Here is a 13834-nt window from a genome sequence, read left to right as displayed (position 1 = left end):
GGTAAGTGTGTAGGGAAGCAGACAACCCTCCAGCGGAGCAGCAAGTTTTGAAACGGCCGTCAGTAGCTTGTTGCTTGACCCATTAAGCCAACAGGGTTCTTCAACTTCAACACAAGCAGCTCAAAGAAAGAACTGTATACAACAACTTGCTACACCAAATTATCAACTCACATCTTCATCCGGGCAATACAGTAAGTGAGTGCATTCTGAATTCCCATTTTCTATATGCTTTGGGATTAAACAAATACATCTTGTCTGTCCTGACCAATCGGGAGTCCTGGTGGCAGCCTGCTGGAGTGCTGGGATGCTAATAGCCACAAGATCCTAACTTTACCTCGAGCTGCTCTGCAGGAGATGGGACGAGGCTTTCTGCTCCTGTAAGTGTTTATAACCGAGGAAAACTATGGGACATTTCGACTTTGTCCTTTAGGTCACTGTGAGCTGAACTGACTCAGCAGCAAGGGGTTTGGATGGCCAGATGAAGTGAAGACACTGCCTATAATTCCATCACTGTCCAGCAAAATAGCAAAGACCAACGCAAACATCACCACTCATCTGTCAGTCTGTCACACTGTGGTGGCTCATTATATGGCTGGGATGCTGGGAGCTGCATCACCGGTATCTCAAACGCAAGCAGGGTCACAACTGGACAAGTTTCAGCAGAGCTTCCAGGTGAAAATCACACCACAAAGAAGAAACCAGCTGCCCACTTTAGAGGAAGCAGCTGCTGAGAGTCTTAAGCACAGGATGGAAACACTGTCGGCTACAGAAGGGCTAATGTAAACAAGTCCACGAGAACCAAAACACGACCTTGAGTCTATCCCCCGGATTCTGAGACCATCTCAAGAACAAACCTGACACACGGGACACTGAGGACGGAAGATCTGATGAGTGGAAGGACATCAAGAGTAACACTCATGAAGAAAGCAAAAGGTCATTAAAAGTTGTTTTTTTTTTAATGTGGATGTCAGAAGAGACCAAAATTTGCTTTTAATTATATAGTAGCTAAGGCAAATGAAAGAAACTGTGAAATCAAACAGAACATTTCAAAGGGCCGCTCAAGAAGACAGAGCCAGACATTATAATGCAATGTGCAAAGACCTAGAATTAGACAACCAAAAGGGAAGAACGTGCTCAGTGCATCTGAACTGAAGGAAAGCACTCAAGAAACACTTCAAGCATCAAGTGGAAATATCGCAAGATTCTACGTGCACAATATCGAATGACGCAGGAAGCATCAAGAGAAAATGGAAAGAATGCTCAGTCGCTCTACCAAAAAGAACTGGCTGACGGTCCAGCATGGAGGAGGTAACATATAAGAAGCAACAGTGCTGAAGGAAGAAGTTCAAACGGCACTGAATGCATCAGTCAAAAATAAGGCTCCAGGATGGACAGGGTGCCAACGGAAATGTTTCAAAAGGCTGAAGGAGTACTAGACGCAATCTATGCCAGGAAACTTAGAAGGCAGCAGCTACCTGGCCCAACGGACTGGAAGAGATCCATATTTGTACTGATTCCAAAAAAGGTTTGCGGTGCTCAAATTAAAGAGCAATATCATTGATATGGCATGCAAGTAAAATATTGCTGAAGATCATCTGACAATGGTTGCAGGGAGCTGCCAGAGGTTCAGGCGAGATACAAAAGAAATCACTAAACAATGGACATCATAGATGATGTCAGATGGATCTTGGCTGAAAGAGAATACCAGATAGATATCTACTTGTTTTTATTGACTATGCCATGCCAGGTGACCATGTGGGTCATCACAAACTATGGATAGACTTGAGAAGAACGGGAATTCTGGAACCCTTCGTTGTGCTCCTCTGGAACTTGCACGTGGATCAAGAGGCAGTGGTGGGAAACAACAACAGAATACTACATGGTTTACAATTGGGGAAGGTGTGCCACGGGGTTGCATCCTCTCACCATACTTATCCAATCTGAAACTGGATTATACGAAGAATAATAGCATCAGGATTGGAGGAAGGCTGACTAAGAAGCTGAGATAGGCAGAGGACAAAAATCTTGCTTGCTTAAAGTGAGGAGGACTTAAAGCACTTGTTGATGAAAATAAAGGATTGTAGCCTTCAGTAGGAATTACAATTCTCTGTAAAGAAGACCAAAATCCTCATAGCTGGACCAACAGGGAACTTCATTATAAACGGAGAAAAGATTTTAGTTGTCAAGGATTTCATCTTGCTTGGATCCACAATCAATGCTCACGGAAGCAGCAGTCAAGATACCAAAAGACGTGTTGCACTGGGTGGGTATATCTGCTGCACAAGACCTCTTTAGTGTAAAAGCAAAGATGTTCCTTAGAGAATTAAAGTGTGCCTGACCCAACACACGGTATTTTGACTTGCCTCATAAGCCTGTGAAAGTTGGACATTGAATAAAGAAGACAAAACAAGAACTGATGTTTGAATGGTGGTGTTGGCGCAGAATAACGGAAGCACCATGGACTGCGACAAGGACACCAGTCTGTCTTGGAAGAAGGACAGCCAGAGTGCTCCTGAGAGGCAAGGCCGGCAAGACTTCGTCTCACACACTCTGGACATACTGTCAGGAGAGGCCAGTCCCTCGAGAAGGACATCAGTCATCCTTGGGTAAAGTAGAGGGGCAGCTAAAGAAAGGATGACCCTCAGTGAGGTGGACGGGCAGAGTGGCTGCAGCTGGAGCATGGGGGCGCCGTGAAGACAGCGCGGTGCCAGGCCGGGTTTAGTTCTGTTGCGCACATTGTCGCCTTGGGTTGGCACCTAGGAACAACTTTCCCCAAAGCATCCGCAGCCCCTCGAAGTACAGGTCTGGATCGAAGCCTCTAATGTGGCAAACACAGGATTTCAGAAAAGCATTTTCTTTAGAAGGACAAGAGAATTTTTTTTTAACTCCAATATACCACCCAACTTCAGAGTATTCTAATGAATAAATAGAACATAACCACGCTAGCTTTATCCTTACTAACAGTCCCCACTCAAAACTCACTGCCATCAAATAGTGACCTTGTGAGATAGGTAGAACTGTCCTTGTTGGTCTCTGAGACTGGAATCTGTGCAGGAGTAGAAAGCCTCATCTTTCCCCCACAGGACGGCTGGTGGTTTCGAACTGCAGCTCAATGTTCCACAACCCATTCTGCCACCAACACTCCTCATTAACAATACAGTACAAGGCTAACATGCACACATCTACACACCAGAAGTAGTTATCTTCCTGCTTTATATTATATTAATCTACGGAATTATTTTCCTCACTCAATAGACCCATTAACTCATGTGAGTAAATAAAGCATCTTAAAAACAAGCAAATATATTTTCATCAATCTCCTATTATTTTCTCATAGTACAGAAAATAATCATTTAACAATATTTGTATTTAAATGTTTATACATTGTACAATCAATAAAAATACTGAGTATCCTTTATAACCTAACTGGCTAATGATTCTTACGGTTGATTTTTTGCTTTTACTCATATTGTACATTACAGAGATGTATAAGTCAGGCCAGAAAAGGCAGTTTACCCAATTCATGTATTTGACACTATTTGTAAGAATCCACCTGAAAGAAGTGGTCTGTTTGTTGATGGTTGGGTTTTTTGGTTTATAAGGTGGTATACTTATATTCCGGCCCTCACCAACTCACCCCCACAAAGCGGCAGAGCAAGGCCTCAGATCCATTCTGACTCAAGTATTTGTACAGAACATTATTTCTTATGTCTAAAACAATGAACTGCTTTTTCAAACTAGTGCCAAACTTTTCCCAAAAGAATAAATGTATTTTTAAAATCATTTTATTGGGGGCTCGTACAACTCTTATCACAATCTATGCATACATCCCTTGTGTCAAGCACATTTGTACATTTGTTGCTATCAACATTCACAAAACATTTGCTTTCTACTTGAGCCCTTGATATCAGCTCATTTTTCTCCCTCCCCGCTCCTTGCTCCCTTGTGAATCCTTGATAATTTATAAATTATTATTATTTTGTGCTATCTTACACTGTCCGATGGCTCCCTTCACCCACTTCCCTGTTGTCCGTCCCCCAGGGAGGAGGTTATATGTAGATCCTTGCAATAGTTTCCCGAATAAATGCATTTTGTAAAGGGTGGCTTATTAATTTATTGTTCCACGGGTGGGGGGCGGGGGACGTAACTGATTTAATGTTCTAATATTCAAAGCAGTGGTTGGATGGAAACCAGCTGGTTCCATTGAGAACACGTGTAGGCCTGGGGCAGCCTGGAAGATGGCTAATCATTGGACCGGACTCTTTACCTTGTAGGAACAGGGACCTCAGTCAACCCTGAGAGGAGGACAGCAGGTGCCAGTCTCACAAACGCAATTATAGGTCTTTCCAAAAAGTCTACTTCTCCCACCAGAACATTGGATGCCTCTGCTCCCGTGGGAATTTTTCTCATGAAATTCATGTCCACCTATTGACAAATAAATAATCCGTTTAAATATTTTGTGGTATTTACATGATGACTTAGAAGGACATAAGACAGAAAAACGCTTCCAGGAATATTTGCTAACCAAGGATTTGTGATTTTAGGTATGTGTACATACCACGATTTTTTTTTTTTAAACATTTTATTAGGGGCTCATACAACTGTTATCGCAATCCATACACACATCAATTGTGTAAAGCGCATTTGTATATCATTCTCAAAACATTTTCTCTCCACTTAAACCCCCGACATTAGGTCCTCATTTTTCCCCTCCCTCCCCGCTCCCCCCACATACCACGATTTTCACAAGTAAAAAGAATGGGGACAGACAAATACAAAAATGCAAACAAAACATGCCCATTGAGTGATATTTTCAACTCTTTTAACTCTGTCGGTATTTACTACTTTAGACATCTAAATTATCAAATAGAAGCTAGAAAAAATTTCAAAGAATATAGCACTATTCATTAAAAACTACTAAAGACAAATGTAGTCACAAACTAACAAGGTTTCATGAAATTATACACAGTGCTAAAAATTAATCATTTCAAATCATCTTCATGTTAAATTGTAAAGATACATTAGTCTCTTTGCATTTTATGTACTTTTATAAAGCCCCTTTTAAAGAGAATTCCAGGAAATGTCCAGTAATATTTCTTAAGGAAAACACATCCTTTTTAATTCAAACTGTAAAAAGGAAAAGAAAAAGAAAAAAATCAATAGAACTTCTTCATTAAGCCCTAATCGTAAAATTTAGTTGTCTGTGTATAATTACAAAGAGGAGGTTACAACATGATGCCAAAGTATGGGAGTTTCTTCATTGATATGCAACGTCACACAAGTCACTAAACAACCACTGACAGGGCTAGCTACTTTAAAGAAAACCAGCACTTACAGCGGGCCTCTTGAGTCCCACACCCAGTGTGCCACAACTACAGTGCCAGGAGGCAGACTCCTGCCCAACAGGAGACAAGGAGGCGGACACAAGAACAGGCCAAGTAAAAAAGCAAAACTGTGACAGAGGAACAAAAATAAACGGCAACTGCCATGTCTAAAGGTGTGCTATCATGCAAATCACACTAATTTATTCATCAACAAAATTAAATTGCAACTTAGTTATTAAATACTTCTAACTCATCTGAAATCATCAGAGCACCATGTTATCATGGCAGAATGCAATGTACAACAGCCAGAGGGAATGATCGGTAGAATCTCTGTAACTACGGAATATACAGCTCAAGGCACCACTTAAACTCCCATCTATAAAATGTAACTTAAGAACCGTGCATGACAGAATTACAGATTTAAGAAAACCAAATCAAGTTGGCCTGGGTTTCTTCTTGACCCCCTATGCCTAAATACTCAGCTCCCAAAATAAAATCTCACAGTGGAGATAGCTATTGTGTTTCATTAAGTCCGTGCCTTTACCTACACATGGGGGAACACCGATACGTTTCCCAGTGACATTCCAGAAAGTACTGACACCACAAGACAGTAATTCTGGGATGGAATTACAGCCCAGGGAGGGCCGAATTGCAGAGCTGTAACATCATTCCCAGAATTAACCTTTCTAGTGGTCATAGTTCCAGAACAAATCACTGTGGTTAAAAAGGTACTGAAGTCTCACGATATCTATGGGTAGGTAAAGATGGAAACGTCGCATTACCTACATGTATTTGCCAGAATGTCTAAGAGTAGTAAGCATGCAAAATTATTTGCATGCTATGAGGTCACATTTTCTGAACTCAAGTAGACATTGTCGGCACATTTCAGTAAGGTTTGAAAACACCAGCCTACCCTTTTGAAAAGTATTAAAAATAACCAATGTCAACAAAACCACACAGTGTTGTTTTCTGAGTGACTACAAAAATGTCTATAGTTGATGATGGAATTACCTTGCTGAAGTCAACAGTACTATTTTCTCTGCTTCCTCCAGTTCCATTACCTTTAATTTCCCCACTTTTATTATTGTCCAAGTTTCCGGGTGCAGACTGTGGAGAAGCCAAAATACCTACATTTAAGAATAAAACTCAAGTTAGTAAAGAGAAACTGCGCTTTGTTACTTGACTCTGCTCATATCCTGCAAGTGATCATTTAAAAGCAAATGTGCAAGGTTGGAGGAAAAAAAAAGTGGCAGGTGTTAGTATCATACCAGCAAAATTAGAATACAACTCTATAATAAAGCACTACATTTTAATATTTAAAATAATCCAACAGGAATTGACAAACATGGTGGCCTTCGGCAGTAAGAAAAAAGTGAGTGGGTGAAAACCACAGGAAATGGGAGAAAGAGCTACTAAGTCTGATTACCAATCCAATGGGAATACAGACTTCCAACATTGCTAACACACACGTGAAATGCAGAGCGCGGAAGAGCATAATGAGCCTAAATGCACTTAGCATGCGTACACCTACACCAACACAGACTCTGGCACTGTCTACGTGTAACTCAGGAAACAGAAAGGCAACCTCCATTCTGTATTATCGTCTGTATTCCTAAATTACTTCGGCAATTTTCATTTGTCTTGGGTAGCTACTAGGCTCCTTACTATCAGTACTGCTTTTAATATTAAAGGAAATGTTTTTCCGAGATTAAGAGCATAATATGGGTTTCATAACCAAATACATCTGTTGAAATACCAACCAACAGATGTAACTAACAAGGTGACCTTAAGTAGCATCACCCAACCTGTAAGACTGAGTCATAGCTATCACATAAATTTCCTGGGTTTAGAAATGATAAATATCTGTGCTTAATTATTGGTATAATCATCACTACTATCTAGTAACCCAAATAAATTCACCTAAACTTTGTTTGGAGACTAGACCCTACTATCGCTACGTTAAGATCTCTAGGCAGGCAGGTTATAAAGTTTTAAGTATATCAGACACATAGGATGGATGGAAGAAAAAGTTTTAATTTTTTCTTTTTAAAACTAGAACATTTCATAACTAATGAAAACTGAAAAGCATCGCTTGGGTTTATAGTTAACTATTGAATGGAAGAAGACTTTGAGACAGTCACTTCTCAAACAGTCAGAGTAAGCCACAGTCACTGTGACGCCACACTGTTACATAGCATATGAAATGTGCTCGCTCTGGGAAAAGTTGAAAAATTGAGAAATAAACACTTTCTTACCTAAAATTTAACTCATTTCTAATAATTTTAACAATTCGCTTAGCAACAGAAAAGTTCTCTTACTTGATCTTGGTCCCTAAACTTCCAATACGGAGTCTCTTCCTTTGTTAGCAAGAAGTGGGCGGGTATTTTATGAGCCAGAAGTTTATAGTGACTTGCACCTAATTCTACTCAAATGCACAAAGGAAATGACGAGCCTCAGTAAGGACCTAGTGGCCAATGGCAACTGAGCATCAAACGCACACTTCTAACTACCAAAAAAATGCATCTAACCTGTAGATAATTCATTCAATCAAAAGAATACATACTATATAGTTTTCCAGAAAAGTACCAACCACTTGATTTTAGGAAGAGCAGTGTTACAACAGAATGAGAAGGCTGTAGGGAAAGACGTGATGAGAAAAAAGAAATCACATGGAACAGAAGACTGACCAACTAGATGATATTACCTACAGTCCCATTTTCAAAATTAGCACATCAGGGACGTGCCAGAATCTTCCATTATTACCCTCTCTGTATAAACCTCCCTGCCCTCAGTGAAGCTACAGTGTTTTCTCCACCAAGAAAGCAAGGCATTCTGCTCTTGGAATAAATTCCTGGAACTTAGGAATTAAGTGAGTAAACTACTAATTAAAATGAGTAAAGTACAAATAATGCTAATATGCTATCATTATCATAGATGTCAAACAGGATAACATTTCTGTATTCTAAGAAAAACACTGGTGCATGGAGGGGGCTGGGGGGACATCTATGAGACCACACAGGCAATGTTAACCCTCAAGCAGCTAGCAGGGGAGAGGGGAACAAATCAAGAGTCATGGAAATGGAGCAACCAGATGGGAGTGGCAGAAATGTTCACACCACATGGAAAATCTAACCAGTGTCAATAAATAATATGTACAGAAAGTATTAAACAGGAACTTAATTTGGTAAAACTTTCACCAAATTTCCAGTATTGAAAACAAAACAAAACAAAAAAAAATGAATGCTTTGTACGTATTAAATGTGTTTTTTTTAAGTACTCTGGCAGATAAATACAAAAATATGAATGTTTTCTATTTCAAATGTTAAAAGTTTGAAAGGAGTACTTAGAGGCGTTTTCTTTTTTTTTTTTAAGTCATTTTATTGGGGGCTCAAACAACTCTTATGGCAAATGTACAAATGTGCTGGATGGATGGATGGAAGGAAGGATGGATGGAAGGATGGATGGATGGAAGGATGGATGGATGGAAGGATGGATGGATGGAATGCGATGAGGCGTGGTTTGCAACCAGAAGTAATCCTGCCCCCAAAGGTGTCTGGTAATGTCTAGCAAACTTTTGGGTTATCACAAATGGAGTGTCTACTACCAGCTCATGAGTAGAGACCAGAGACTGTTAAAACAGCGGACAATGCACAGCAGCTCTTCACAACAACAAAAATGACCTAGCCCAAAATGTAAATAGTGCTCAGATTCATGGACTTAAAAGAAAAGCCTACCTCTTTGTACATAATTCTCTCATAGAAAAACGGATGGGAAATGCTGCTTTCTCTTTTGTTATACATCTGTACAAGTCATGACCCCAAGACACTGCAGACTCTCCACACTGAGGCTGAGGCCCGACTTCTCCTCTAACAGACCCTTAGACGGCAAGGAAGCTCAATGGAAGCTTCTCGGTGCCATAACCACTCAAGATAATTAAAAAGATAACAGAAGACTGCCCCTATTTTTATTTAGTAATTACAAAACTTCAACAGATGTCACCATGAATAGTAATTAGGAGCTTTTCTTGGCTTTAGAAATTCCATCTCCCTTCCTATTTAATTTCTTTTCTTCAAAAAGGCTGATAAATCTCGTGACATACTTTACTGTGGTCCCTAATTCTCAGTTAAATGCCTATTATCTCCTGAACATCCTGGCTTGCAAACTCATAGGAATCCATAAGCCAAATTCTTGTTCTCTAAAATTCATACTTTTCCTACTAATAACCCCATTGACATTGAGTTGATCCTGAACAGAGTTCCTGAGGCTGTAAATCCCCTGAGCAGACAGTTTTCCTCAACTTTCTCTAGAGGAGCAGCTAGTGAATTTGAACTGCCAACCCTGCCGTTAGCAGCCCAACATCTATCCCACGATACCATTAAGGCTCCTCTTTCATATCAAAAGCACAGACAAAAGAAGAAACGTTCAGGGTTGCTAACCAACACAATACAGGTAAAAACAAGACAAGTAACTTTACAATCACTTTTGTTCAACGAAAAAGGATGAGTCTTCTTAATTATTAAAGTTAAGCGTGCTGATTACTTCTAAATAATTATTTCTGAGTGTTTTTACCTTTTATTCAATCACTCTCATTATTTCCTATTTTTTTGTGAAGCAGTCAAGTTCACGGTGAAATACTTTACATTTTGTTGTAGGGTAGGTTTGAGGCTACACCCCTGTTGATCACTTAAGAGTGTGATATAGCACCTCTTTGCAGCCTTGGTTCTCTTCATGCATACAGAAAGAATATCACCAACTTCACTGCATTGTTGTAAGAATTAGAAACATGGTATGTTGAAAGTTTATATCACCGGCACAAAAAACAATGGTAACTATAACTATGATCATAATTAATGTCACAAAGTTTTTGCCACAAGATTTCCATGGATACTTCTTTAAAGCATCTTTTTTTTTTTTTTTGGCAAATTGAATAAGCCTTGATTAAATAAATATTGTCAGACGATTTCAACTGTCAATTACTAATTTCCTGAAACTAACTTTTTACTCTATTTATGGAAAATCTCAGCTTCTAAAAATGGGTATATTCACACCTAACTTTCTCAAATTTTCAAAAATATTAAATACTCTAATAACTGTAAAGTACCAACAAAGTACTGGATATAATTATTTTTAAAATCACTAGTTAGCATTAATATGTCATTAATATTACAAATAAATAAAATTTTTCCTGCATGACGCCAGTGGGACAATATAAAAGCATAAATGTAGATAGGATTAACATTTTTAATCATCATAATTTATAGCCCTTAAATGAATTATGACTTTTATTCTGAGTAATTTTCCTAATTTACAAACAAAAAATCAAAAGTATGTCCTAACCATAACTATAGGTGCTCTTTTCCTAAAAATCAGGAGGTAATTTTGGATTAAAAAAAGGTACAGCTATAAATAAAAAATAACTAACCTCTACCCCAAAATATAAAACTAGTCTTAAAAACTCATGGTTACAAACAATCACGAGAGCCTCAACCTTCTTGAAAGCAAAATGTGAAAAAGAACACTTAATCCTGTCTTTGCTAAGAAACAAAATAACAAAATACACTGCCAGTGACTCAACTCAACCCATAGTGAGCAGAATGAGGACAGAGTCGAACTGCGAATCTCTATGGGCAGCCAGCTTCACGTTCCTCCACAGAGCACCTAAGAAAACTAAAAGGAACTTCCATCTCTGGAGAGCAGGTGAGAGGCGTACCACAACCTTATTATAACTTACATATATAACATGTGCCTATTTACTTTATGAATGAGCTGCACAAAGACACCATTTTAAAAAATCATGGCAAATCACACAATTACAAAACGTTCTTGTAAACCATTCAAATACCCTAACATCAAAAATCTCACTTAAAAAAAAAAGAAAAAGGGGGCTTAAATTATGTGTAGTATTTTTATAACCGAAAATTTTAAATCATTCTACTATTCTCTATGTCACACTAGAAGGAAAACAACATGCAGAAGTCAAAATAAATGGTAAAAAGCATGAACTACGTATGCTGCTCAAGCTATGTGCTGAAAGGCATTCCAAGTGCACGTGACTCAGAGGCAGAAAGCACCACACATGGAGAGTTTGGGATAGTTGCCTGCAGTTATGTCAATATTTTCCTCATTCTTCTGCTCCTGGCCTTTCAGTGCTTCTAGGTCTTCCTCAGGCGGATGAATTACTACTGTGGGAATATCATCACTGGCGGGTGAAACCAGCAGTTCTGGGGTCTGAGGCTGACTCTGTTGGGAGCCTCTGGAGTTCAGACGTCTGAAGCTAGGGCTGGAAGGAGGACTGTTTTGAGGGGTGGGCACGGGGGTGGTAGACCGTGAGCCTGCAGGGGTCCCAGCTCTTGAGGCAGGAAGAAGATGACTGAGAAGAAGAGATAAAGGCGATTCTCCTCTCAATGAAAGGCTTGAAGCAGACAGACCTGTTCGCAAAGAGTGGCGGGAGGCTGAAAGGCCTTCCCCTGAGATAAAACAAATGAAAAAATGATGAAGTTCACTGCAGAAGGCAAATAGACACACAAGATCAATGTACATGGTCAGCTGCATGCTTTGTAGGCCAAAAATTCCAAATTCGTGCTGTGCAGGTTAGCACGGAAATCACATTTAAAAAAAAAATGTTAGCAAATCACAGAAGTGGATTTAACTGTCATTAGTTCCCTGAAGCTATATCAAAAAGTAAAAGTGTTAATGATAGATTGGGAGGGGGAGGCAAAATTATGTTAGAAATCAGAATAACCAATATCACGGCTTTATGAAAAGGATAACATCAACGCAAAGTTGTCGCTACTTAAATAAGTGGCGAATGAGAACATAAAAAGAAAAATAATATAGTAAGTAGAGCTCACACTGAAACTTTCCAGCAACAACAGCCTATAGGCAGCACATTTTTTCCCCTACAGTGTACCAAACAGCTATAGATCATTATCTCTCACAAGAAAAGTCTACATCCACATGACCTAATAGTTTCTAATCTAAAAAAATTTAACCAAATATTCATGACATCAGTCAACAGAACACCACCTACCGGCGATCCTTTCAAGTAAAGTTAAATGACAGGACAAGTCAGACTTACTTTCCCTCTTTAAGAAAAAAAATGTCTGTTTTAGAGGACACAAATTTTTCCATCTCGAAGCATAAGTTTAACCAAATGCATATAGCATTTAATTTAACGGTATAAGAATAAAGGATTTATCATCAGCAATAAGGAAATCCAGAAGATTGAAAGAGTGCACACGTAGGGATAGTCAAAACACCTGGTGTTGTGTAGTCAACTAGCATGCTGTTTTTATGGAAACAATGAGAAACTACAAAAATCAACCCAATGGGGTCAAATTCTAAGTAATCAGAGCTCCATGCTCTAATCCATAAAAGCAACCACCATTTAGGATTTTTTTTTTAAAAAAAAACACGAGCTATGTGCAGAAAGACAGACAGATAAGAGGCAACTTTGTGAGTGGTGCTCCCAAGACAGCTTTGACTCAGAACCGCCCGACAGAGCAGAGAACTGCCCGTGGGGTTTCCAGGGAATAATCTTTGCTGGAGCAGATCAAGGTTTTTTCTCTGGCAAAATGGCTGGTAAGTCCAGACCACCAACCTGTTGGTTAGCAGCTGCATGCTTAACCACTATACCAGGAGGGGTCCTTAAATTATAACTGTACCCTTAACACCAAAATAACAGAATGCCTGTGCTAAAATGGCATTTAAGAGAAATTAGTCATTGTCTTGAGACTCAAAGGAACCAAATTACCACTAGGGAAGGATCAGGGATCACTGTACATGAGTAATAAAATTTAACAAGGTCTGTCTGGATTAATGAATTCATGTCACTAATGTAGAGCATACATAATAAGATAACATATTAAAAGAGAGGTAAAATATAGTAACATATTTGGCTAGTGTTTAAATTGAACTTAGTTAAATCTATCAAGGCAGAATTTTAAACCGATTACAAAGTTTTTCAATGATCAAATGCTCAAAAGAAAATGGACCTAAGTACCTTACAATGAGTTGCAAAAGATTTATACACAATAATAAAATGTGCTAGCTCTAGCTATATTAAACCCTATGGCCTAGGGCTATTTACTTGCAGTACACTCAAAATCCATACTCATCTTTCAGGAACACAAAAAGTAAATAGAAAGGCTTTGTGGCCCATATGCTACCCCTCCATCTTTACAGTACCACAGGATGCTTAGATAGTGGCAGAGGCAACCCATACAAGCTATTCCAATACACCGTGTGCCTGGCTTTTGAAGATTCTCTGACAGCCAAAAATCAAGGCCTAAGTGATATAGTCCTCTGCTTGAGAAAGAGGAAAACAAAGGCAAAACTTCCAAGGTGCCAACAACTGTAAGAACAGTTGATAAATGGCTACAAAACCAATGTCTTCCCATGCCCCACTTAACCCCCCCTACCCTCTGAATGAGTGGAAGCGAGAATGTGGACTTGAGTCTGAGCCATTTTCAATTAGCCAATGGAAGACCACCTAGGTCACTATATCACCT

General features: G+C 39.2%; 1 protein-coding gene across 1 annotated transcript in view; it reads right to left on the bottom strand.

Moving 5' to 3' along the window:
* SLC4A7 (solute carrier family 4 member 7) overlaps positions 1 to 13834 on the bottom strand; it is a 75366-nt gene that overhangs the window by 46887 nt on the left and 14645 nt on the right. The window contains exons 6-8 of the mRNA XM_045297684.1: positions 11423 to 11791; positions 6336 to 6451; positions 4285 to 4425 (exon numbers count right to left, since the gene is read on the bottom strand). Coding sequence (XP_045153619.1) covers positions 4285 to 4425; positions 6336 to 6451; positions 11423 to 11791 — 626 coding nt within the window. The remainder of the gene's footprint in view (positions 1 to 4284; positions 4426 to 6335; positions 6452 to 11422; positions 11792 to 13834) is intronic.

The sequence above is a fragment of the Echinops telfairi genome, unplaced genomic scaffold, assembly GCF_000313985.2.
Source record: "Echinops telfairi isolate 266 unplaced genomic scaffold, ASM31398v2 ScPeMD7_7420;HRSCAF=8458, whole genome shotgun sequence".
Lineage (NCBI taxonomy): Eukaryota > Metazoa > Chordata > Mammalia > Afrosoricida > Tenrecidae > Echinops > Echinops telfairi.
Note: the sequence above shows the minus strand (reverse complement) of the source record. Positions and strands in the feature narration are given on the sequence as shown.